At 33.9% G+C, this 25,029-nt stretch overlaps 1 protein-coding gene across 1 annotated transcript; it reads left to right on the top strand.

Annotated features, from left to right (window-relative positions):
- The first annotated feature begins 2,502 nt into the window (after positions 1-2,502).
- LOC132715365 (protocadherin Fat 3-like) lies at positions 2,503-24,817 on the top strand. The gene is made up of 14 exons (XM_060698355.1): positions 2,503-2,922; positions 3,400-3,577; positions 3,879-4,037; positions 4,933-5,082; positions 6,008-6,133; positions 7,562-7,744; positions 9,029-9,228; positions 9,669-9,918; positions 10,941-11,082; positions 11,398-11,607; positions 16,248-16,406; positions 18,342-18,430; positions 23,560-23,571; positions 24,212-24,817. The coding sequence occupies exons 1-14, from the start codon at positions 2,842-2,844 to the stop codon at positions 24,265-24,267; spliced, it is 1,995 nt and encodes a 664-aa protein (XP_060554338.1). The 5' UTR covers positions 2,503-2,841; the 3' UTR covers positions 24,268-24,817.
- Positions 24,818-25,029: the final 212 nt, after the last annotated feature.

The raw sequence follows: 25,029 nt of genomic DNA, 5'->3' as shown, positions 1-25,029 counted from the left end.
AAATAATTTTGTTGAAAATAATAAATAAAATGGTATTTTGAAAGGGGATCAGAGGTTATGAAGCCTGCATATCACAGATATGACGTCAAAAGACAAATTTAAAAAGCAGGTCACATAACCTAAGGGTGATTCAACAGTATTCAAGTGAGAAATTCTGTAACCACCAAGCAAAAAAATAGCCGAATAGAATGTACTTAAATACCACAAGCACACAATAATGTCGTGCTCAACGATCTTTAAGGATCTTTAAGGATTAAACCTTTTAACCTTTTTCCTAAATGTAATTTGGTGCAAGGCCTGAATAAACCATATTTTTAATGTCCCCGAAATATAACAATAATCGTTTTCATTGAATTATATTTAAATCCATCATTTAGCATGCCATTAAAACAAATGCTGATCAAACGGCGGTTAGCGTAATACTGGCATAAGAATTTTTTTTGTCTGTGGTCATCCAACCGATCAGGAACACCCACTTTACTTCTGATTGGCTCTTACGTTTTGGGGTTTACAATAAGAAAAACCAAAAATCAGTCATTTACATGTACCGTAAAAAGTAACCGAGGTTCCGCGTGGGTAATTAAATCTATTATGATTTAAATTTCATGTCTAATCAAAATTTTTATTTATGTTTATCATGCGATAAAACAGTTAAAGTATATCGAACTCGACTGTTATGTGGAAATTTCATGGTCTTGGGCGACATATGGGGTTTATATATATATATATTTACTTGTATCATAATTTGAGAACCTTTCTGTTAAAAATGTGTCAGATTTAATCCGTATACATATGTTAACTGGAGTGCAGGTATTAGTTACCCACACTCCAGAGCATGCCCATTGATTGGCTCATTTGTTACTTGGGTTTACTTATTGTGACGGCAGAGAAAGGGAAAGCAATAGAAATGGCAATCTGATTAATACGAGGCTATCTGATTAATACTCCCCTGGTTACGCCCCCTCGTACAAATCAGATAGCCTCGTGTTTTGATGCTCTTTCTATTAATTGTATCATAGTTTGGGGACCTTTCTGTTGAAAAAGTGTCAGAGTTAAATCGTATACATATACATGCACAGTGCGGTAACTGGAGTGCAGGTATCAGTTACCCGCACTCCAGATAATGCCCGTGGATTGGTTCATTTTTGCCGGGGTTTACATATTTTGACGGCAGAGAAAGGGAAAGGGGCAGAACTATCATATTCAAATGCTCGTTTATTGGTTATTTTTTTCCGGGGTTTAATATTATGACAACAGGGAACGTGCTGTCATGTTTGACTATGATACAAAATAGAAAGAACACCAAAACACTCGGCAATCTGATTAATACTCGGGGGTTACGCCCCCTCGTACAAATCAGATAGCCTCGTGTTTTGATGCTCTTTCTATTACTTATTTTTTAAATTTATTTATTTATTTTATTTTATTTAATTAAATTTTTAGAATTGAGATACATTTTCTTTTTATAAGCCTTTAAGGCTGGCCATAAAAAAAGCGTCGAAGGAATCGGTCGGTTCATATGAATCTATCTCACCTTTTTTCTGACCCTTAGGTTTCAAATCTGATGCTATCCCTATTGAGCTATGCTTGCCGGGTTTGTATTTGTATATAATTATGATGATAATGAATAGGCTGTTCCTGATAAATAGAGAAATGATCAAAACGATGATATTTAAGATAATAATAAACATGAATGTAATGATGATGATGATGATAAGAATGATAACGATGATTGTGATGATGATGTTTTATGATGATGAATATAATGATGGACGAATATGATGATGATGATGATGATGATGATGGACATGGTGATGATAAATGTGATGATGATGATGATGATGGTGAACATGATGACGACGACGACGATGATGATGATGATGATGATGATGATGATGATGATGATGATGATGATGATGAACATGATGATGATGCTGAAAATGATGATGTCTGAGGTACAAAATGTAAACAAAATATAACATAACAACATTAGATATGAATATTAATTCACCAATCTCTATAAATATTTATGCTTTTAGATTCATAATAATGAACAAAGTGACGTCATTTTGACCTCGTATATACAGTTGGTTTATATAATACCTGCTGCTCTGTTAGCTATTCTAATATGGAACACATAATATAATCGCTTTTGTTGAATACAGAAAAAGTATTGTTCGGTGCAAAAAAGTGGCCCATGGTTGTTAAAATTAATACAAAATGAACACAATGATGTATTTTTAAACACTATTTTAAAATTTATGAAAAGAAACCCGCAGTATTGTAGTAATTGTGTTGGTTGAAGATTATTAAACGATTGTGAAGGTAATGTAAATAAGAGTCCGGTTTCTCTGTTCGCGCATTGTTAACAATTTGATGGTGAAACGTTTTCTTATTATTCGAAACTAAACTTTTTTTAAAGTGACAGTTCAATAAATCTATTTTAGCCTCTTTTTAATTTCACAATTCTTTGGTACATTGAATAAGGATTTTTATGAACATCAAAAATATAATCGCTTTTATAGAGATGTTTAAGTGCGATCGAATCGATTACTTACAAGTTTATTCTATAGATAATGATCAAAAGTACACTATAATTCGGCTGTCCATAAATTCGGATATTTAAGCATTTAAAATAGCACGAATAATATTAATATCAGGTTTAAAGCTTTTGATTCTCTATTCTGCGTGTCTTAAAGTCAAATCAAATTTAAATTATAGATGGTATAGGAACGATAATACATGCAATTGATAATAAATATTAATGTAAAATAAAAAGGATGATTGCGGAGTAATGTCCGAGTTTTGGAAATTAACAAAATTTAGCTCAGTGAACTGATTATGGAAATGTCGGATGTTATAAGATATTATATAAGATTGTTGAACATTCACTTTATTCTCTGGACTCTATCGGAATGTGCGGTAAGTCAGTACTTCACTTAATTATTTGGAAAACAATTTTTTTTATAATATATCTTAAGCCATTACTTCGCTCAGTTACAGATAAATTTAATATGAATTTATTTTATTTATAATTTGCATTAAGTCAGTACTTCACACAATTACAGATTGATACAATTTGAAATATTTTTATGTATTATATGAACCAATTCCTTAAACGTTTTTTTAAAAGGCTAGCCCTAAAAGTTTATAAAAAAATGTCAATCTCAATTTTAAAAAATAAAATAAATAAGATAAAATAAATAAATATAAATGAATAAATAAATAAATAAAGATAAATAAATGATAAGTAATTATATACATATATAGATATGTAAATAAAAAAAATAAATAAATAGATAAATAAATGAATAAATAAACAAAATAAATAAATAAATTAACAAAATAAATGAATGAATAAATAAATAAATATCTTATGTTTCGTCATATTATCTTAAGGCCCCAGTGATTAATAATGTGGTGAAAACGGCAAGTTTGTTAGAGTCAACGACTGTGGAGACATTGGTATTCACGTTAGATGTAACCGACGCCGACGGAGATACCATCGTATGTGATTTCGGCCCCGGCGGCAACCTTGGAAATAGATTTACAGTAAAGTACATCTCCGGATCGACAAGTAAGTCTTATCAAGCTTCGTGTGTTTCCCTTTTTAATATTTTTCACAACTTTATTTCAACCAGTTGAAAAGAACTAGGTATTATTTTTCCATTCAGTCCCGTACTGAATCCGGACAAATTAACGCTATTCCTCACAAGTTGAAATTCTGTTAAAGCACAATACTTGTTTAATCGAAATGTACATTTTGTAAATAGACCAATAAAGTAGCGCAATCTAAAAAATTCATAGGATACTCATATATGTTATTTATAAATAATAGAAAATCATAAAAAATCAAGGATTTCTTTCTTATTTTATAGCTTGGGGTATATATAGTGCTGCGGGTTCAGTTTTCGATTCTAACAGCCAGCCTACCTACAATTTGGGCGTGAAATGTGACGCCAATGGTGAATCCGATACGGAAACTTTCACCGTGTCCATTACAGCAAATCAGGCACCTGTTATAAATAACTTACCAAGTAAGCCATACTGTTTAAGTACCTTGCATAAAAAATGAGCAAACAGCGTCTGCTATTTCATTTTAATATTGTAGTTTAAAATTCATTTCAATGTACGTATACAAAGATATTCCCGCGTGTACAAGACTTGATTAGTTTATTTAGAATAATGTTTAAGAAGTATTTGATATTTAAGACTTATTCAAGAAATAAATGAAGCTAACCAATTTTGTAAAGTTAATATAACTTAAGTATGTTAACAACAACAACAACAACAACAACAACGACGACGACGACGACGACGGCAACAACAACAACAACAACAACAGAAGCAGCAGTAGCAAGCAAAACAACTGATTAACGTCTTACTTGCTTATGTTCACAATTGAAAAATCAAAGATATCCTTAAGTAAAATATTTCAATCACAAAAAATTATTGAAATCTATGTAATTTTTACTGAATATGTCTAATTTGAATATAAGAATGAATAAACTATGTATGAGAAGCTGCGTTTCCTATTGCAGGTCAAGTAAAATTGGTACATGTAATTTTGATTTTGGCTTAAAAAATGCCAGTTTTTTTTATAACATTAATAGTGTGTACAATTGTGAACATAATAAATCTACTTTGTGTGAAGTCAAAACTTGTTTATTCTATATTTAAAAAGAGACAGTGTAGCAACTATCAGTATTTTCTAATATCAAAATTGGGCATAATATATCTTTAAACATAGTCACTACAGAAGAGATTCAATTAGAGATTGCCAAATGGGAAACCAAGATAATGGATATTTGTTTTTCAATATTAACTCTCAGATATCACTTTGATATTTTACTAATTTATGGAAACCCACTAGATGAAAAAAAAAAACAACAACAACAACAACAAAACAATATGAACGGTCTTTCTCTTTAGTTACAGGCAGCATCACGATACCGGTGGCAACTTCCGGTATAGGACACAACGTATTTTCTGTAGCAGCAACAGACACCGAAAGTGATCAGATATCGTTTTCGATCACGTGCAGTCCCGTTACACCGGCATGTCCCTTCGAGATTTTTAGCTGTAAGTTTATATAAGCAGCGCTCTCATGCAGGGAGTGTGTATAGTTTTTTCTACACTTAGTTGTTACAATCGTAACAACGCAATGTTAAACTAGTTACGTAAAACTACGAAAGACCGGTAGGGCCATTTCAACCTCATGGATTCCCGATTTCATCTTCATAAATTCACAATTTGAACTTCGTGAACTCCCGACTAATTTATCTTCGTGAATTCACAAATAAACTCCGTATATTCACGTTTTTCAACATACGGAATTCATGATTTCGCGACTTCAACTTTACGAATACACGATTTCATCTTCACGATTCTGAAATCGTTAATTCACGAAGTTGAAAATTGTGGAGTTCAAAACTTGAAATCATGATGTTGAATTCTTGAATTCATGAAGTTGAAATCGTGAATTCTGTATGTTGAAATTGTGTATTCGTGAAGATGAACCCGATATTTCAAGAAGTTTAAATGTCACCACAGGTCTTTATTATACATTTCGAGTGACTGATAGTTCTTATTTATCATAGAAAAACACGTCTTCAAACCCTTATTATTTATGAGGTATTTAAGTATATAAAAAAACATATCTTAATAAAATTTCTTTACATTTACAAATGTATTCACGTTATCTTTATCTAACATTTTTGTCAAATTTGGATGGAATTTAACAATTAAAATAACATTTCCATTTTGGAATAGCATATCTCTTCTTTTGTAAAACTGTCATGGCCTCTTAAAATAATGGACAAAAATGTCAAACCTTGTATCACCATTTTAGCTTATTCTTTAAATATATCCAAATGATACAATTGCATCGGGGTTTTTTAATCAATATTTAATTTTTTTTGAAATCCCTTTAATATGATTTTGATTTTAGGTTATTAAGAAAAGCCAAAGGAAATAACCTTTAAATGATATTTATTTTTCGATTAAGCTGGAGACATAGTGGTGAACACAGATATTTCCGGCATTGCCATTGCCGGATATGACATCACAGTTGACGTCAGCGACCCTTACGGAAATAACGGGATATCAAAATCATTGACTGTTGTATTTTCTGGTAATGATATCATTCTTTTTTTGATGTAAAACCTTTTTATTTACATCCTAATTTTCACATTATCATATTAACATTATGATATTTATTATCATTTTATTTTACATCATATTGTTTACATTATGATATCAATTACACTATTACATTTACAGTACATCATAATATTTGCATTTATATATTTTTATATTTACATCATTATTTTTTCAATATGTTATAAAATACATCATTTTATTTGCACTATAATATTTGCATTATAATATTAATTATGTCATTATTTTTACATCATGGTATTCATTACATCGTTATATTAACATGATTATATTTACCTTATTATATACAAATGTTTATTATATAATCTATAAATAGCTTTGAAATGCCTTTCCATGATTGGCTAACAAGCAACTTTTTGTAAAATATAACAGGTCAATATCAGAGTATATTAACTGTTTGTTTCCTAAAAATAGATTTTCAGAGTATATTCACCGGTTTTTCTTCTAAAAATAGATTTTCTGGAAATCCCTAAAAGACGCGAGACTTTGACGTGACGTCACGCCAATGTTGTTATCATTCTGAAGAAACGTTGAGTTGGGTGTACATAAGAGTCAAATTAGTCTTATTTTAGTTACCGTTTTCATTTTTTTTAAAAAAAGGGATTAGCTTGCCAATGGAAAGGGCCAAATAATGGAAACAGTAGACAAGTTGAAAAATAATGATTTCCGTCGTATGCAATGGCAGATGTGATAAGTCATATAAAAGCTATTTATAGGTTATATAATAAAACAGATATGTACTTTTTAGCTGTTGAATATGGTGTGATATGTACTGAAAAATTAATATTGACCTCGGCTATCGCATCGGTCAATATTAATTTTTTCAGTACATATCACATCATATTCAACAGCTAAAAAGTCCATATTTGTATAATATTGCACCTTTATATTTACACCATTATTGTTACATTTTATATTTATTAAATATTTCATCTTTATTATTACATCATCATTTTACATTACGATATTTACATAATAATAATTACGTCATGTAATTTATAACATCATTATATTTACATGATAATATTTACATAATAATAATTATTACATAATTATATTTTCATTTACCGGTAATATGTATATCATATTATTAGTTCATAGTATTTATAACAAAGAATATATTTACATTATATAAAATTTTAAGTCTTACGTGTATGTTCATACTGTTCACCGATTTAAATGCAATATTTACTCGTATATGGATACTTTTTTGTATATTGAATTGTAATAATTTATTCAGTTTTTGTCTGATGACAAAATTCATTTTAAGAATTGATAAGTTAAAGTTATACCTGTGAGCATGATGCATGGACGTTATATATAAAACTAATATCTTTTATTTACTTTCATTTCTAATAACATTATGTTTTGTTATGTTAAGGTATAAACAACCCACCGTCAATATCAAATCTAGGATCAACATTCACAATGCCTGAAAACGGTGCACTGAATGCTGCCATAGTAACGACCACGTGCACTGATGCAGACGCTGGTGACACCCTGGGATATTCAATGACGTGCACGCCGTCATCAGGGCTAACGTACTTTCAGATCGATTCCTCAAGTGCGTAAATTTTAGCAAATTACATATTCATTTATAATTTTAAACCTTCAATAATCCCATCATTTGATTGGTTGATACAAAATTTTTGGCCGTGTTTTGATTGGTTTAGACCATTTCTCAAAAGTAATTTGGTTGGTCGAGACAAAAGTGAGCTCTTTCACCATTTACACGGTCTTTGATTGGTTGAACCTACGCATTCCCTATTTACATCATAATGTTATTGGACGAATAAATCGAGCACTTACACACTTATGATTAAAAAAAGTTTTTTGAATGGAAGAGACAAATTGAATACGCTATCCTTTTTATTAAAAAAAAGCTGTCTGCTATGTCCGAACTAATTGTACATGAAGGCGGAAAACAAGGAAAGCATCAACAAGGTCACCCTTTATTGTATTCATTCCGTATCTTAACCCTACAAAACGGAAAACTAATTATCGCACAATAATACTGATCTGTTCTCGGAACATGATGATAAACATATTTTTTGTTCATTTGGGGTCGTCTGTTTGCCCGTAAACTGTATTGACATAACTTTTGGATTTAGTCTCAGTAGATACCCAATGTGAGTAAGCCACCCAACTTACTTTCGAAATGCTAGCGGAATTTCCCGAGCGACCACTTTTAAAAGAAGATTGATAATAAAACAAAAATATGCACCTTAAAGGGAGGGTATAAAGCTATAATATCTTAAATAAGATGCTTAGATGCTTACATAAAGAGACATCATCAACGTTGAAACTATCGTATGCATCTGCTTCAAATTAAATCTTTTGCAAAATTATAATCAAAGCAAGGAACATTATACCATAATATGTATTTATCTATTTAAAAAAAAACAAATTTCTTATCAGACTGGCGTTTACGTTAGTTTTACTCATACCGGAAATTTCATCTCGCATGGGGGTGCCAGATGAGTCGCGTGCTATACAATGGCACGCTTACGATGACGTAATTTTACCGTTTTGAATGAAGATGTTACTTTATATGCTGTTTTAAGAAAATAGTTACGGGTGTAATGACCTAAATTTCCATGGAAAGTAAAGAATTTAAAATATAATGGAATATGGTAAAATATGCAAGAAAAAATACCTGACACATGCTTGCGGTTCGCATCGGAATATCTGTCCCTCGGGAACCCGCCCTTAGGCGGTTACCTTGGCAGGCCTAGTTACCGCCAAATGGACGGGTCCCCCCAGAACAGATGTTCTGATCCGAACCGCAACATATGACAGATATTATTTATATGAAACATTTAACTAATTGTATTAATTATTTACACAGCCGGAGCCATATCAACTACAGGCTCGTCACTAAATTATGAATATATTGATAATGCTGGGGATACATTATTTGCGTGCACTGTGACGTGTAGCGATGGTGACGCTTCAGATACGGCAAGTATAAGTTTTGACGTCACCAATGTAAATGAACCACCAAAATTTGCACAGAATGGTTACACTATATCAGCAGACGAAGGAGCGGTAAGCTGTTTCTCTTATAAAATAACGCGATTTTCCTAGCAGAACATGTAAAGTTTATTACAGTCAAACTTTTGTTAAAGACCACCTCTAATAAAGGTCACCCTGTAAATAAATTATATTTTTAACGACCGTTCATTGATTTTATAGAATTGAATAACCTCAAATAGAGAAAACTTGTCCATAAAGACAATGCTTGGTCCCTCTTTCAGATGGCATTTTGTTCAAAGGTTATGCTACAGTAAATGTTATTACTGGTAAAGTGTGGAAACGGACAAAGTCTAGCATTACAGTCAAACCTGTGAATAATGGAAAGACCAAACATGGCTTAAATAGACAAGTGGTCTTTATTTGGTTGTTTAAATGACTCTAACGGAACATAGTTTTACATACTGATTTAATTAGTTGTTTAATACTATACCGGCATTTGTTCTCTTTTCTAGAGCGGAACAGATCTTCAAGCCTCGGGATATGTCATCATTGATGACGACAACAGCGACACTACACTATTCAGTATAGATTGCGGCACTCCTAACACTGGATATTTTTCAATAGACACCGGTTCAGGTGTTTTAAAATACGGAAGTACTTATGACGTAGATGATGGCGTACATCCGACGTCAGTGTCTTGTATTGTGACGGTGACGGACAGTGGTGGACTAACTGATACCGTGTCGTTAGATATAACTATAAGTAAATATGTCACAAATATGTATGCACTATTAAGTTGAGCGTAATCATATTAATTTTATATATTGTAATGATATGAATGAATAATCTATTTTTTAAAAGGGGAGATTTGTAATTCACTTGTCGCTCGTTCGATCCTTAGGTAATACAAAATTTCTACGTCATTTTCTTATTTCTAAATCACGCTTATACTTCTTTAACAATCTATTAGCTCTACATTATGTGCTTACTTTCATAAAGTTCTCTAAGTACTGTAACGCACTCTTATTTCAGCATCATGCTCTAACTTTTATAACATGCTCCTAGAACTTTATCATGTTCCTAGTTCTATACAATGCTCTTACTTCTAGAACTTGCTTTTAATTCTACAACATGCAGTTTGTTGTACAGCATCATGTTTGTTCTACAACATACTGTTTGATTATGTATGTTTAAACTCGTTATTACCTTTTTGTCAATATATTAATTAAACAATATGCTATTACATTTACAATTACAATTATGCCCTTTAGATTTACAAACACATGCTCTTTATTGCAATACAAATGATATACTTAGAAAACACCTATTTGCTGAATTCTTTTTTAAACTTTTAACCGAAAGTGTGACAGTTTGAAAGTAAGGTTATCTAATATCTTGTACACAGGTATTCAATAACGAAGGAGAACACATGCATTAACGGATAAAACTTCGTCATCACGCGCTGTTATAATGTGCGTGACTCACGGCACCATGTAAAAATAGCTTCTTGCAAAGAGAATCCTGGCAGTTTCATTATTAAAACATAAATTTATCGTACAGTGTTCTAGCATTTGGAAAATGTTACACAATGATTTTTCTTTTACGAAAAGCAGACTACTAATCACGGCATTACCGAATTACATGTATATTTGCGCTTAAATATCTGCAGAAGGCTTGGATGCAGCAAATCCCTCATTTTGTGGACACGTCTTCGGGTTTTCGTCAGATGTTATTGCATAAAGTTGCATTAACTCTCACTTGTTCACCATTATTTGCCGTTACAGATAACATAAACGACAACTTGCCAATATTTTCCCCGACAACCTACCAATGGTTTGTGTCTGAAGGTGCAACTGTAGGAACTTCGGTCGGAAAGGTAACGGCGACAGATGCTGATGTTGGCACGTTGGGAGATATAAGTTATAGGTAAATAAAAATCATGATAATTCTTGTTCATTGTGTGAAATTAAGGAGATATTTGTATGGAGTGTCCATCTTAATTCTTTTGATTTGACTATTTTACAAATCGATTTGTTAAAAATAACATGTTTAACCTTGAAAGCTTAGAGCTGCTTTAAACTGCTTTTGATGTCCCGTTAATTGAAGGAAAACCTATTGCATATAACATTATTTATGGAAAAAAATGTAATATTAAGTACTTTTCATCACGCAGGTAAATAAAGCAGCAAAATTTGAATGAGGATAGTAAAATTCAAATTCGTTTTTTCTTCTTTGCTTCAGTTTAGACCAGTCAGCTCTCGGGACTGCATATTTTAGCATAGATCAGACGGGCACTGTGTATGTACAAAACTCGGTTGCCCCTCTTGGTGGAGGAGCCTCTATTACTTTTGATGTCGTTGCGACGGACGGAGGCGGAAACGAAACACGCGTAACACCGTCCGTGAATACCGTGGCCACTTCAACAACAACTACAACAACAACCACTGATAGGTTGGTAATAGGATTTCTGAAAATTAAGACAATTAGACGAAAAAAGTTAATTTCAAATGATTGACGTGTCGACATCGTGCAAACATGTAAAATTTAAAATTCATTTACGGAGCATGATGTCTTACCTTTTCAAAGAAAGATTGTCTTTTTTATAAAGTTTGATCTAATTGGTAAGATTTGCGCAATTTATTTCTTAGAATGAATTTATGTGTTTGCCTTACAAACAAAATGCTAATTATTGTAAAGCTTATTTATATGTATGTGATGGAAGGGACAGTGTTAAACTTTTTTATTATTATTTGATCAATTTGGACCAAAGGGGTGATGGTATTTAAGCTGTTTGTCTCACATCTAAAGATGTGTAGGTTCGAGCCTTACTGTGTCCACGGACATGCTATTCATTAGCAACCAGGTGGTTAAGATAGATGGCTGTGTATGAGCACAGAGGCGGTAGTTTCGACCCCAACCGAAGTAACAACCATATTATCTCCTATGACACAGTACTGCTTAACGTGGTGACTCATATGACACAGTACTAGTTACCTGGTTTGAGATCTTTTCTCCTTTGACACAGTACTGATTGCCTGGGTAACTTCGATGGTTGTCTTTTGACACAGTACTTGTTACTTAGGTCACTTCGATGGTTACTCCTAAAACACAGAAATAGTTACATGGGTAACTTCGATGTTTACTCCTATCAGAAAAAACTGGTTACCTGCACAATCCGATGTTTTCTCCTATGACACAGTACTGGTTACCTGTGTCACTTCAATGTTTTCTCCTATGACAAAGTACTGGTTACCTGTTTCACTTTGATGTTTTCTCCTATGACACAGTACTGGTTACCTGTGTCACTTCAATGTTTTCTCCTATGACATAGTACTGGTTACCTGTTTCACTTTGATGTTTTCTCCTATGACACAGTTCTGGTTACCTGTGTCACTTCGATAATTTCTCCTATGACATAGTACTGGTTACCTGTTTCATTTTGATGTTTTATCCTATGGCATAATACTGGTTACCTGTTTCACTTCGATGTTTTCTCCTATGACACAGTACTGGTTACTTGTTTTACTTCGATGTTTTCTCCTATGACATAGTACTGGTAACCTGTTTCACTTCAATGTTCTCTCCTATGACATAGTACTGGTTACCTGTTCACTTCAATGTTTTCTCCTATGACATAGTACTGGTAACCTGTTTCACTTCAATGTTTTCTCCTATGACACAGTACTGGTTACCTATGTCACTTCAATGTTTTCTCCTATGACACAGTACTGGTTACCTGTGTCACTTCGATGTTTTCTCCTATGACATAGTACTGGTTACCTGTTTCACTTCGATGTTTTCTCCTCTGACATAGTACTGGTTACCTGTTTCACTTCGATGTTTTATCATATGGCATCACTTCGCTGTTTTCTCCTATGACACAGTACTGGTTACCTGTGTCACTTCGATGTTTTCTTTTATGACATATTACTGGTTACCTGTTTCACTTCAATGTTTTCTCCTATGACATAGTACTGGTTACCTGTTTCACTTTGATGTTTTCTCCTATGAAATAGTACCGGTAACCTGTTTCACTTCGATGTTTTATCATATGGCATCACTTCGATGTTTTCTCCTATGACATAGTACTGGTTACCTGTGTCACTACGATGTTTTCTCCTATGATATATTACTGGTTACCTGTTTCACTTCGATGTTTTATCATATGGCATCACTTCGATGTTTTCTTCTATGACATAGTACTGGTTACCTGTGTCACTACGATGTTTTCTCCTATGACATATTACTGGTTACCTGTTTCACTTCGATGTTTTATCATATGGCATCACTTTGATGTTTTCTCCTATGACATAGTACTGGTTACCTGTTTCACTTCAATGTTTTCTCCTATGACAAAGTACTAGTTACCTGTTTCACTTCAATGTTTTCTCCTATGACACAGTACTGGTTACCTATGTCACTTCAATGTTTTCTCCTATGACACAGTACTGGTTACCTGTTTCACTTCGATGTTTTCTCCTATGACACAGTACTGGTTACCTGTTTCACTTCGATGTTTTCTCCTATGACACAGTACGGGTTACCTGTTCACTTCGATGTTTTCTCCTATGACATAGTAATGGTTACCTGTTTTACTTCGATGTTTTATCATATGGCATCACTTCGCTGTTTTCTCCTATGACACAGTACTGGTTACCTGTGTCATTTCGATGTTTTCTCCTATGACATAGTACTGGTTATCTGTTTCACTTCGATGTTTTCTCCTATGACATAGTACTGGTTACCTGGTTCACTTCGATGTTTTATCATATGGCATCACTTCGATGTGTTCTCCTATAACACAGTACTGGTTACCTGTGTCACTTCGATGTTTTCTCCTATGACATATTACTGATTACCTATGTCACTTCAATGTTTTCTTCTATGACATAGTACTGGTTACCTGTTTCACTTTGATGTTTTCTTCTATGGCATAGTACTGTTTAACTGTTTTACTTCGATATTTTATTACATGACATCACTTCGATGTTTTCTCCTTTGACATAGTACTGGTTACCTGTTTCACTTTGATGTTTTCTTCTATGGCATAGTACTGGTTACCTGTTTTACTTCGATGTTTTATCATATGACATCACTTCGATGTTTTCTCCTATGACATAGTACTGGTTACCTGTGTCACTTCGATGTTTTCTCCTATGACATATTACTGGTTACCTGTTTCACTTCGATGTTTTATCATATGGCATCACTTCGATGTTTTCTCCTATGACATAGTACTGGTTACCTGTGTCACTTCGATGTTTTCTCCTATGACACAGTACTGGTTACCTGTGTCACTCAATGTTTTCTCCTGTGACACAGTACTGGTTACCTGTTTCACTTCGATGTTTTTTTCACCTATGACACAGTACTGGTTATCTGTTTCACTTCGATGTTTTCTCGTATGACACAGTACTGGTTATCTGTTTCACTTCGATGTTTTCTCCTATGACACAGTACTGGTTACTTGTTCACTTCGATGTTTTCTCCTATGGCATAGTACTGGTTACCTGTTTTACTTCGATGTTTTATCATATGACATCACTTCGATGTTTTCTCCTATGACATAGTACTGGTTACCTGTGTCACTTCGATGTTTTCTCCTATGACATAGTACTGGTTACCTGTTTCACTTCAATGTTTTCTCCTATGACACAGTACTGGTTACCTGTTTCACTTCGATGTTTTCTCCTATGACACAGTACTGGTTATCTGTTTCACTTCGATGTTTTCTCGTATGACACAGTACTGGTTATCTGTTTCACTTCGATGTTTTCTCCTATGACATAGTACTGGTTACCTGTGTCACTTCGATGTTTTCTCCTATGACACAGTTCTGTTTATCTGTTTCACTTTGATGTTTTCTCCTATGACATAGTACTGGTTACCTGTTTCACTTCGATGTATTCTCCTATGACATAGTACTGGTTACCTGTTTCACTTTGATGTTTTCTCCTATGACATAGTACTGGTTACCTGTTTCTCTTCAATGTTTTCTCCTATGATAGTACTGGTTACCTGTTTCACTTTGATGTTTTCTCTTATGTCATAATGCTGGTTACCTGTGTCACTTCGATGTTTTCTCCTATGACATAGTACCTGTTACCTGTTTCACTTTGATGTTTTCTCCTATGACATAGTACTGGTTACCTGTTTCACTTCGATGATTTCTCCTATGACAAAGTACTGGTTACCTGTTTCAGTTTGATGTTTTATCCTATGGCATAATACTGGTTACCTGTTTCACTTCAATGTTTTCTCCTATGGCATAATACTGGTTACGTTTTTCACTTCGATGTTTTCTCCTATGACATAGTATTGGTTACCTGTTTCACTTTGATGTTTTATCCTATGGCATAATACTGGTTACCTGTGTCACTTCGATGTTTTCTCCTATGAAACAGGACTAGTTACCTGGGTCATTGAGATCTTTTCTCCGTTGATTTAGAACTGATTACCTGGGTAACTAAAATGTTGACTCCTATGACATAGTACTGGTTAACAGAGTCATCTCAAACCTTTCTTCTATGACACAGTACTGGTTATATGTACTTAGGTCACCTCGATGTTTTCTTCTATTACACAGTACTGGTAACTTAGGTCACCTCGATGTTTTTTCCTATTACACAGTACTGGTAACTTAGGTCACCTCGATGTTTTCTTCTATTACACAGTACTGTTAACTTAGGTCACCTCGATGTTTTCTTCTATTACACAGTACTGGTAACTTAGGTCACCTCGATGTTTTTTTCTATGACACAGTACTGGTTATATGTACTTAGGTCACCTCGATGCTTTCTTCTATTACACATCACTGGTTACTTAGGTCACCTCGATGTTTTCTTCTATTACACAGTACTGGTAACTTAGGTCACCTCGATGTTTTTTCCTATGACAAAGTACTGACTACCTGTGTCACTTTTATGTTTCCTCTTACGACGCAGTAGTGGTTACCTGGGTCACCTCAATGTGTTCTCTTATGACAAAGTAGTAGTTTATTCTAGAAAGTGGGCTCAGCAGTAGTGCAAGTATGCTTTAATATTTTATCACTACTGTGCTATACCACAAACTAGTGTTTTCTTTTATTTTAGGTTTAAAACATTTTTCGAAGATGAGCGGAACATTGCGTGGCTAACTGCTTGTTTTATCATTGTCTTGATTACTTTAATTTTAATCACCTGGATGTGTTGTAAATACTTCGCCGAAAGTTATGCAAAGAGACCGACAGGAAAACAGTTCAACTTTAAATGGTATAACTATTTCGTTTTTTTTATTTTGTTTCATTTCGAACGCATTTATCAAAAAAAAACAAAACGTGTATATTCAAGTTACGCTATTCGTGTAGTGCGGCAATAACAAACTATAAAAAATGACCCCTCTCCCCCAAAACCCCACTAAACAAAACATAACACACACATAAAAACAACAACAACAACAACAACAACAAAACACAAAATAAACAACAACAACAACAAAACCTCACAAAAAAACAAAGAAAAAACAAAATGTAAAAAAGCAACAAAACAACAACAAAAACCAACGACAAACAACAAAAACAACAACAAATAAACAAACAAAACACACAACCAACAAAACAACAGGACGATAGATCAACAATTTATCGACACGTTAAGCTGTGAATATAATTATTTCTTGCTTTCAATATTTCGCCATGATACAGATTTATTTGGGGAGCCTTTTGCTACTTTTGTGTTTATATTATGATAATATTATTTTATAAATGAGTAAAAAGAGCAATAAATTATGTTTAGATAAAACAAATATTTGGGGTATTTAATTCTAGCATCGAATTCCATGGATATGCGTACAATTGTATGTAACTTTTATTTTCAAATGACTCATGTGTCTGGTGTTTAGTGGTTTCAAATGAGATTTAATTATAACACAATAAACTTCTGAATTGATTTTAACTTGTTTAATAAAATACGATATATGCTTGAAGATGTTTTGATTCGAGTATTATTACAAACTCTACATAGGGGTACTGGATTAAGTTGTCATTCTTGAGTCTATGAAAACGTGTGTCTTTTAACGTCGTAGCCTTTATCAATTTAAAAAATGTAAAAAACATGTTGAAGGCAAAGATCACATGTTACTTAAAAGAAGCTTGTGCAAGAATAAAAAAAAAACAACAAAAAAAACAAAAACAGAAAAAACAGAGAAAAACAACAACAACACCAACCACAACCCCCCCCCCCCCCCCAAAAAAAAAACAAACAAACAAAAACCAACTTAAAGGGACTCCACTGAGGTTTTTTGACATGACGGGACTGGAAATAATTTTTTGAGATTATTACTCCATTTGATGTAGATCTATACTAATAACTTATGTGCAAAATTTCAGATCATTAGCTCGCTCCGTTTTTCCAGAATAATTATTATAATAGTGAAAAATGACCCAAAATTGAAAAGCGTTTAAACGCTTTTCACTCAAATTGGACTGAGAATAGCACAAACATATGATTTTCAATGTATTTCTTGTGTATTTCCTAGTTATATCTTATTTATATTTCTGTTTAAAGTGCTCATGTTTATCTATGTGAAAATTAAAGTGTTATTTTTTAGGCTTATAAACCTCAGTGGAGTTCCTTTAAAGATCCTGTAACACAATTTTTTATGGTTTTATATCATAAATATGATGCTCAAATTAAGAGTAATCAATTTTGTAAGTTCCAAAAAGCATCATTTATAAAATTATTACCGAATTTAACATTATTTGTAAGTAAAGGGAGGTAATAAACAATTATTTTCTATAATGTCTTAATCAAATTTGTCAATAAGAAAACAATGCATATATTTTAATGATAACATATAATATGTACAAATATTTGCAGTACATATTTAACATATTCTTCGATGTTTACAAATTGTTTTATATGTATTATTAGATACATATATATAATTTCACTGCAGTGTGGTATACAACCTCAATTACAACATACAGGATCTTTAAACTTACTTCATATGCAACATTATTTCTCTAAACATTCCCTGGTTATTGAAATTTCGGCATAAATACAAAGAGTGGGCGTGACACTATAATGATAATAGACAATTAATATTTTAATGCTATATGTAAAAAAAGAATAAATTTTAAGTATTGAAAAGGTGAAGTCCTTTTGTTTGCATTAATTTAACACTTATTTCTATCTTTGATGTTTTAGTTGTAAATTTTGGCGGGTAACTGATCCCCCAGCAAGAATAAGAGAACCAGTACCGGAACCGGAAGTTGTCACATTTGAAGAACCTCCAGGTATACCTTTTTATCACATGTAAAATTTACTAATTTTATAGACGGTCAAGAATGGCCAGAAATCTCTGTGCTCGTGGTTGCGAAACGGACACATAAATGAAATTTCATAGGACCACATCGTGATGTTCACGTGTCCCTCTATTTTTGTCAAAGATCAGTAAATTAAATGTTTTGTCTTTCCGCAAATTTGAATTGAAGTCAATGTTGTTTTTTTTTTGCATTTGTTATCAATAATTTTCTGAAATCAAATCTTAATGAAGTTATAGATTTTAAAAGCAGTAGCCGGACGAAGTTAAAACTTTGTCTCGCAACCATACGCTCGTGTGTTTCGGGCCTTCTTTTCTAACTTTAAGTAAGCGATTATTTCTTTTAAATACTGATGCCAGTGCCGTTGAGTCTGTAGGTTAGTTATTTAAAGAGTTAATAGCCTTTGTTACAGTTATTGAAATATATAGGTTTAGAATCAAGTTATACGTTTGTGTCAACAATATTGATGTACATTGTAGACGCGATTTCGAGACAGGGAGTTATGGTGTTATACGAGTATGTTTTGGTCCATTTATGGTATGTGAGAAGTTAGCAGTTAACAGTGAGCTAAGCAAAAATGCATTACGATTTATATAGGGAAATCAATGATCTGCTGTTATGCTCAGCTGGGTAAGCAATCTAGCACAGCATTCCAAAATAAAGTGTAGAAATGCTTTGCTGGTATGCTCAGCTGGGTAAGCAATCTAGCAGGCCATTACTAAATATAGTGTAAAAATGCTCTGCTGGTATGCTCAGCTGGCTAGGCAATCTAGCGGGGCGTTCCAAAATATAGCGTAAAAATGCTCTGCTGGTATGCTCAGCTGGCAAGGCAATCTAGCAGGGGCATTCCTAAATTATAGTGTAAAAAAAACTCTGCTGTTATACTCAGCTGGCTAAGCAATCTAGCGGGGCATTCCAAAATATAGTGTAAAAAGCTCTGCTGTTATGCTCAGCTGGCTAAGCAATCTAGCGGGGCATTCCAAAATATAGTGTAAAAATGCTCTGCTGCTGTTATGCCTCAGCTGGCTAAGCAATCTAGCGGGGCATTCCAAAATATAGTGTTAAAAATGCTCTGCTGTTATGCTTAGCAGGCTAAGCAATCTATCGGACATTTCAAAATATAGTGTAAAAATGCTCTGCTGTTATGCTCAGCTTTGTAAGCAATCTAGCGGGGCATTCCAAAATATAGTGTAAACATGATCTGCTCGTATGCTCAGCTGGCTAGGCAATCTAGCAGGGCATTCCTAAATATAGTGTAAAAATGCTTAGCTGTTATGCTCAGCTGGCTAAAAAATCTAGCGGGACATTCCAAAATATAGAGTAAAAATGCTCTGCTGAATTGCTCAGCTGGCTAGGCAACCTAGAAGGGCATTCCTAAGTATAGTGTTAAAAATGCTCAGCTGGCTAAGCAATCCAGCAGAGCATTCCTAAATATAGTGTAAAAATGCTCTGCTGGCAATCTCAGCTGGCTAAGCAATCTAGCAGAGCGTTCCGAAATATAGTGCGAAAAATGCTCTGCTGGTATGCTCAGCTAGCTAAGCAGTCTAGCAGGACATTCCTAAATATAGTGTTAAAAATGCTCAGCTGGCTAGGCAATCCAGCAAAGCATTCTGAAAATTAGTGTAAAAATGTTCTGCCGGAATGCTGAGCTCTCTAGGCAAACTAGCAGGGCATTCTTAAATAAAGTATAAATTTCGTTGGTCTGCAACTGATTATTTGGCACTCGTAGACTTTCTGAAATATTTAGTGCCAATGCAGATAATGACATTTTTGACTTCTACGGGACCCTCAAGTGTCTATTTCTTTGGTCTCCGACTGATTTTTGGACGATCGCAGACTTTCAGGAATTTTTGGTGTTAATGCAGATAATGACATTTGTGAATTTATTGGACCATCCAGAGTCCATTTCGTTGGTCTGCGTTGGTCTGCGAATGTTTCTGGAACACTCGCAGACTTTCAGAAATTTTCGGTGCCAATTTTCCTGACTCTATTTCGTTGGTCTGCGACTGATTCTGAGTCACTCGCAGACTTTCAGGAATTTTAGTGTCAATGCAGAAAATGATATTTCTGACTTATTGGGACCTTTCTGAATCCATTTTTTTGTCTGCGACTGATTCTGAGGCACTCACAGACTTTCAGGAATCTTGGATGTCAAGGCAGATAATGACATTTTTTTTACTTCTAGGGACCATCCAGGGTCCATTTTTTTGGTCTGCGACTTAATCTTTGACAGTCACAGACTTTCAGGAATTGTTAGTGCCAATAGAGATAATTACATTTTATGACATTTTTGACAATCCAGAGTATTTTTCGTTGGTCTGCGACTGATTATAGGGCATTTGCAGACTTTCAGGAATTTTTGATGCTAATGCAGATAATGACATTTTAGGGTTAAAATGCTCTGCTTATGACTAAGGGGTCCTTTAAAGTAAAAAAGTCATGATCTGCAATGGCACTAAACATCCTGAAAGTCTGCGAGTCTCAAGGAATCAGTCGCAGACATAAGAAATGTACTCTGGCGGTTCCCTAAAAGTCAGAAATGTCATTATCTCCATTGGCATCAAAATTCCTGAAAGTCTGCAAGTGACCCAAAATCAGTCGCAGACCAGCGAAATGAACTCTGGGGGGTCGCTAGAAGTCAAAAATGTCATTATCTCCATTGGCACCAGAGATTCCTGAAAGTCTGCGAATGTCCCAGATTCAGTCGCAGACCATAAAAATGGACTCTGGCGGGTCCCTAGAAGTAAAAATTGCCATCATCTCTATTGGCACCAAACTTTCCTGAAAGTCTGCGAGTATCCAACAATACACTGCAGGCCAATGAAATGGACTCTTACAGGTCCCTAGAAGTCAAAAATATGAATATTTCCATTGGCACCAACCATTCCTGAAAGTCTGCGAGTTTCCAATAATCAATTGCAGACGACCAAAAAGGACTCTTGAGGGTCCCTAGAAGTCTTAATTGTCAATATCAGCATTTGAAACAAAATTCCTGAAAGTCTGCGAGTGTCCTACAAAAAGTCGCAGGACAATGAAATAGTCTCTTAAAGGTCCTTAGAAGTCAAAAATATCATTATTTCTATTTGCAACGAAAATTCCTGGAAGTCTGCGAGTGCCTCAGAATTGCCTAGAAGTCGAAAATGTCAATAAAACTTTGGCAACTATAAATCCTGGAACTCAGAATCAGTCTGCCAACTGAGCATTCCACCAGAGCATTTTTTAACTATATTTCGGAATGCCTTGCTAGATTGCCTAGCCAGCTTAGCATTCCACCAGAGCATTTTTACACCATATTTAGTAATGCCCTGCTAGATTGCCTAGCCAGCTGAGCATTCCACCAGAGCATTTTTTCACTATATTAAGGAATGCTCTGCTATAGTGCCTAGCCAGCTGAGCATTCCTGCAGAGCATTTTAACACTTTATTTAGTAATGCCCTCTAGATTGCCTAGCCAGCTTAGCATTCCAGCAGAGCATTTTTACACTATATTTCGTAATGCTCTGCTTGATTGCCTAGCAGCTTAGCATTCCACCAGAGCATTTTTACACTATAGTTAGTAATGCCCTGCTAGATTGCCTAGCCAGCTTAGCATTCAAGCAGAGCATTTTTACACTATATTTAGTAATGCCCTGCTAGATTGCCTAGCCAGCTTAGCATTTCAGAAAAGCATTTGTTCAATATATTTAGTAATGCTCTTTTAGATTGCCTAGCCAGCTTAGCCTTCCAGCAGAGCATTTTTAAACTGTAATTAGTAATGTCCTGCTAGATTGCCTACCCAGCTTAGCATTCCAGCAGAGCATTTTTACACTATATTTAGTAATGCTCTGCTAGATTGCCTACCCAGCTTAGCATTCCAGCAGAGCATTTTTACACTATATTTAGTAATGCCCTGCTAGATTGCAAAGCCAGCTTAGCATTCCAGAATAGCATTTGTACACTATATTTAGTAATGTCCTGCTAGATTGCCTAGCCAGCTTAGCATTCCAGAAAAGCATTTGTTCAATATATTTAGTAATGCTCTGCTAGATTGCCTAGCCAGCTTAGCGTTCCAGCGGAGCATTTTTACACTGTATTTAGTAATGTCCTGCTAGATTGCCTACCCAGCTTAGCATTCCAGCAGAGCATTTTTACACTGTATTTAGTAATGTCCTGCTAGATTGCCTACCCAGCTTAGCATTCCAGCAGAGCATTTTTCACTATATTTAGGAATGCCCTGCTAGATTGCATAGCCAGCTTAGCATTCCAGCAGAGCATTTTTACACTATATTTAGTAATGCCCTGCTAGATTGCCTAGCCAGCTTAGCATTCCAGAATAGCATTTGTACACTATATTTAGTAATGTCCTGCTAGATTGCCTAGCCAGCTTAGCATTCCAGCAGAGCATTTTTACACTATATTTAATAATGCCCTGCTAGATTGCCTAGCCAGCTTAGCTAGCCAGCTGAGCATTCCAGCAGAGCATTTTAACACTATATTTAGTAATGCACTGCTAGATTGCCTAGCCAGCTGAGCGTTCCAGCAGAGCATTTTTTCACTAAAGCTTGGAATGCTCTGCTAGATTGCCAAGACAGCTGAGTATTGCAGCAGAGCATTTTTACACTATATTTAGGAATGCCCTGCTAGATGCCCAAAAACAGCTGAGCATTATAGCAGATCATTACCTTCCCTATATAAATTGAAATGCCTTTTTGCTTAGCTCACAGTTCACTGCTAACTTCTCACATACCCATTTATGTGCTGTATATGTGTGTGTGTATATATACTTGTACATGTATATAGATTCTGAAAGTTGATGTATTTTAAAGATAAATGCCATTTTGTTATATTTTCATTTCTTTTACTTTTCAAAATATTATCCAATATTAAAATAAAAGGATAACATGTTTATCATAATAACTGCCTATCTTCGGACACGAACAACGGGGAAGTGTTTATAAATGGCATTATCTTATTCAGTTTGATAAATCGCAACTTTTTTCAAGTTTAAAGATAATTCATTTATTGACCTTTTTTTGGATATTACACTAGATGTTATACATTTTTCTCTTAGAACTTTCTTAATAAACGCAATAATTCATGTGTTCATTTTTCTTTTCTTTCCAGTAATTATCAACAGTAAGTATTTATTATATCATTTTCAATACTGATAAAGGGGCTTCAATAACTTTTTTTTCACATTACAGGACTGGAAATATTTTCCCGAAGAGTTATGTACTATTTAATGAAGGTTAAAACTAATAACTTGTGTGCAAATTTGAAATCATTCCTTCGATCTGTTTTTGTTTTTCAGAATCATCATTTTTTTTTAACAAAATGTCCCAAGAACAGCCCTCCTCCCCCCAAAATAAAACATTCGTTTTCTTATTTGTTTGTCATTATTGTTATATATTGTTGTTTTGTTTTAATTGTATACTGTAATACATTTTGATAACTATGAGTTTATTTCACAACAAGATGATCTAATGTACTTATATATATACATATAATGCCCATATTTAGTGCAAAGAGACTTTCGTTCGAATCACAAATCAAGTGTTAATCTTAGTCAAAGCTTTAAAAAAAGTTCTAGACTTACATATCCATAAAGCGATAAATTTCGACAAAGAAACGTCTATAAGAAATCAATGTCAGTTTTTATAAAATGTTATCAATAAAATCTTCATTTACTGTCTTCTAAAATATTGAATATAATCCTACAATACTGCAGTTGAATGATTACATTGTTTTATTAAGTGTTCAACTAATTTATTTCCAGAACCAAAGCCGGAACCTGAACCTTTTGAATTTTGGACTTCAAGTGCCAAACAATAAATCAACTGTAACAGATGTGAAGGAAAAGGAAAAAGACTTAATAAAGGAAAAAATAACACTTATGTCAATATGTTCAAGCACTGTTTCTTTACGTGCCGAATATTCTGTGATGTCCGTATGATTCCGTTTGATCCGCTAGTCTGTTAGTATTTCAAACTTTGATTTTGCATCTTGAAATTTTTTTCAGGACTGACATGTATTTGTGCGTTTGAATTGTTTCATTAGTTACCAAATGCACCCAGAGTTATTGACCCTGATTTGTAACTTACAAATGCAATCAGATTTGTAGCCCCTGATTTTTTTCTATTTTTAGCTGTAGATCAGTTTTATCTTTGTCATAACGTTCACAGAATAAAATAAAACTATTTTGTGTCTGTGATAAATCATGGCTTACAGTGTGTAATAACCTTGAGCGCGAAACAAACTTGCTTATCTTTTTCATAAAAATAAATGACTTCACCATCTTGTAAATGCTATATATGATTTAACGGACTTGATATAATCATTACTTATACATAATATGGAATCAAATTAAATGACAGTTTATCTATTTCTGTTTATTTTCTTTAAGTTATTAAATGCTTCTTATTTACAGGGCTTTAAACACATCAAATGGAAATATTACGGTTCCTCTTTGTGTGGATACTTAAATGCATTATTTGTTCCTTATTAAACAAAAAAAGAACCGAAAGTGTGTATGCATGTGTTAGGCTTCAAAATAATCGTTAACGTTCTATATTCAGACAATCATGTGAGTAAACA

This window comes from Ruditapes philippinarum, unplaced genomic scaffold, assembly GCF_026571515.1.
Source record: "Ruditapes philippinarum isolate M1 unplaced genomic scaffold, ASM2657151v2 ctg365_1_1_1_1, whole genome shotgun sequence".
NCBI classification, from domain to species: domain Eukaryota; kingdom Metazoa; phylum Mollusca; class Bivalvia; order Venerida; family Veneridae; genus Ruditapes; species Ruditapes philippinarum.
Note: the sequence above shows the minus strand (reverse complement) of the source record. Positions and strands in the feature narration are given on the sequence as shown.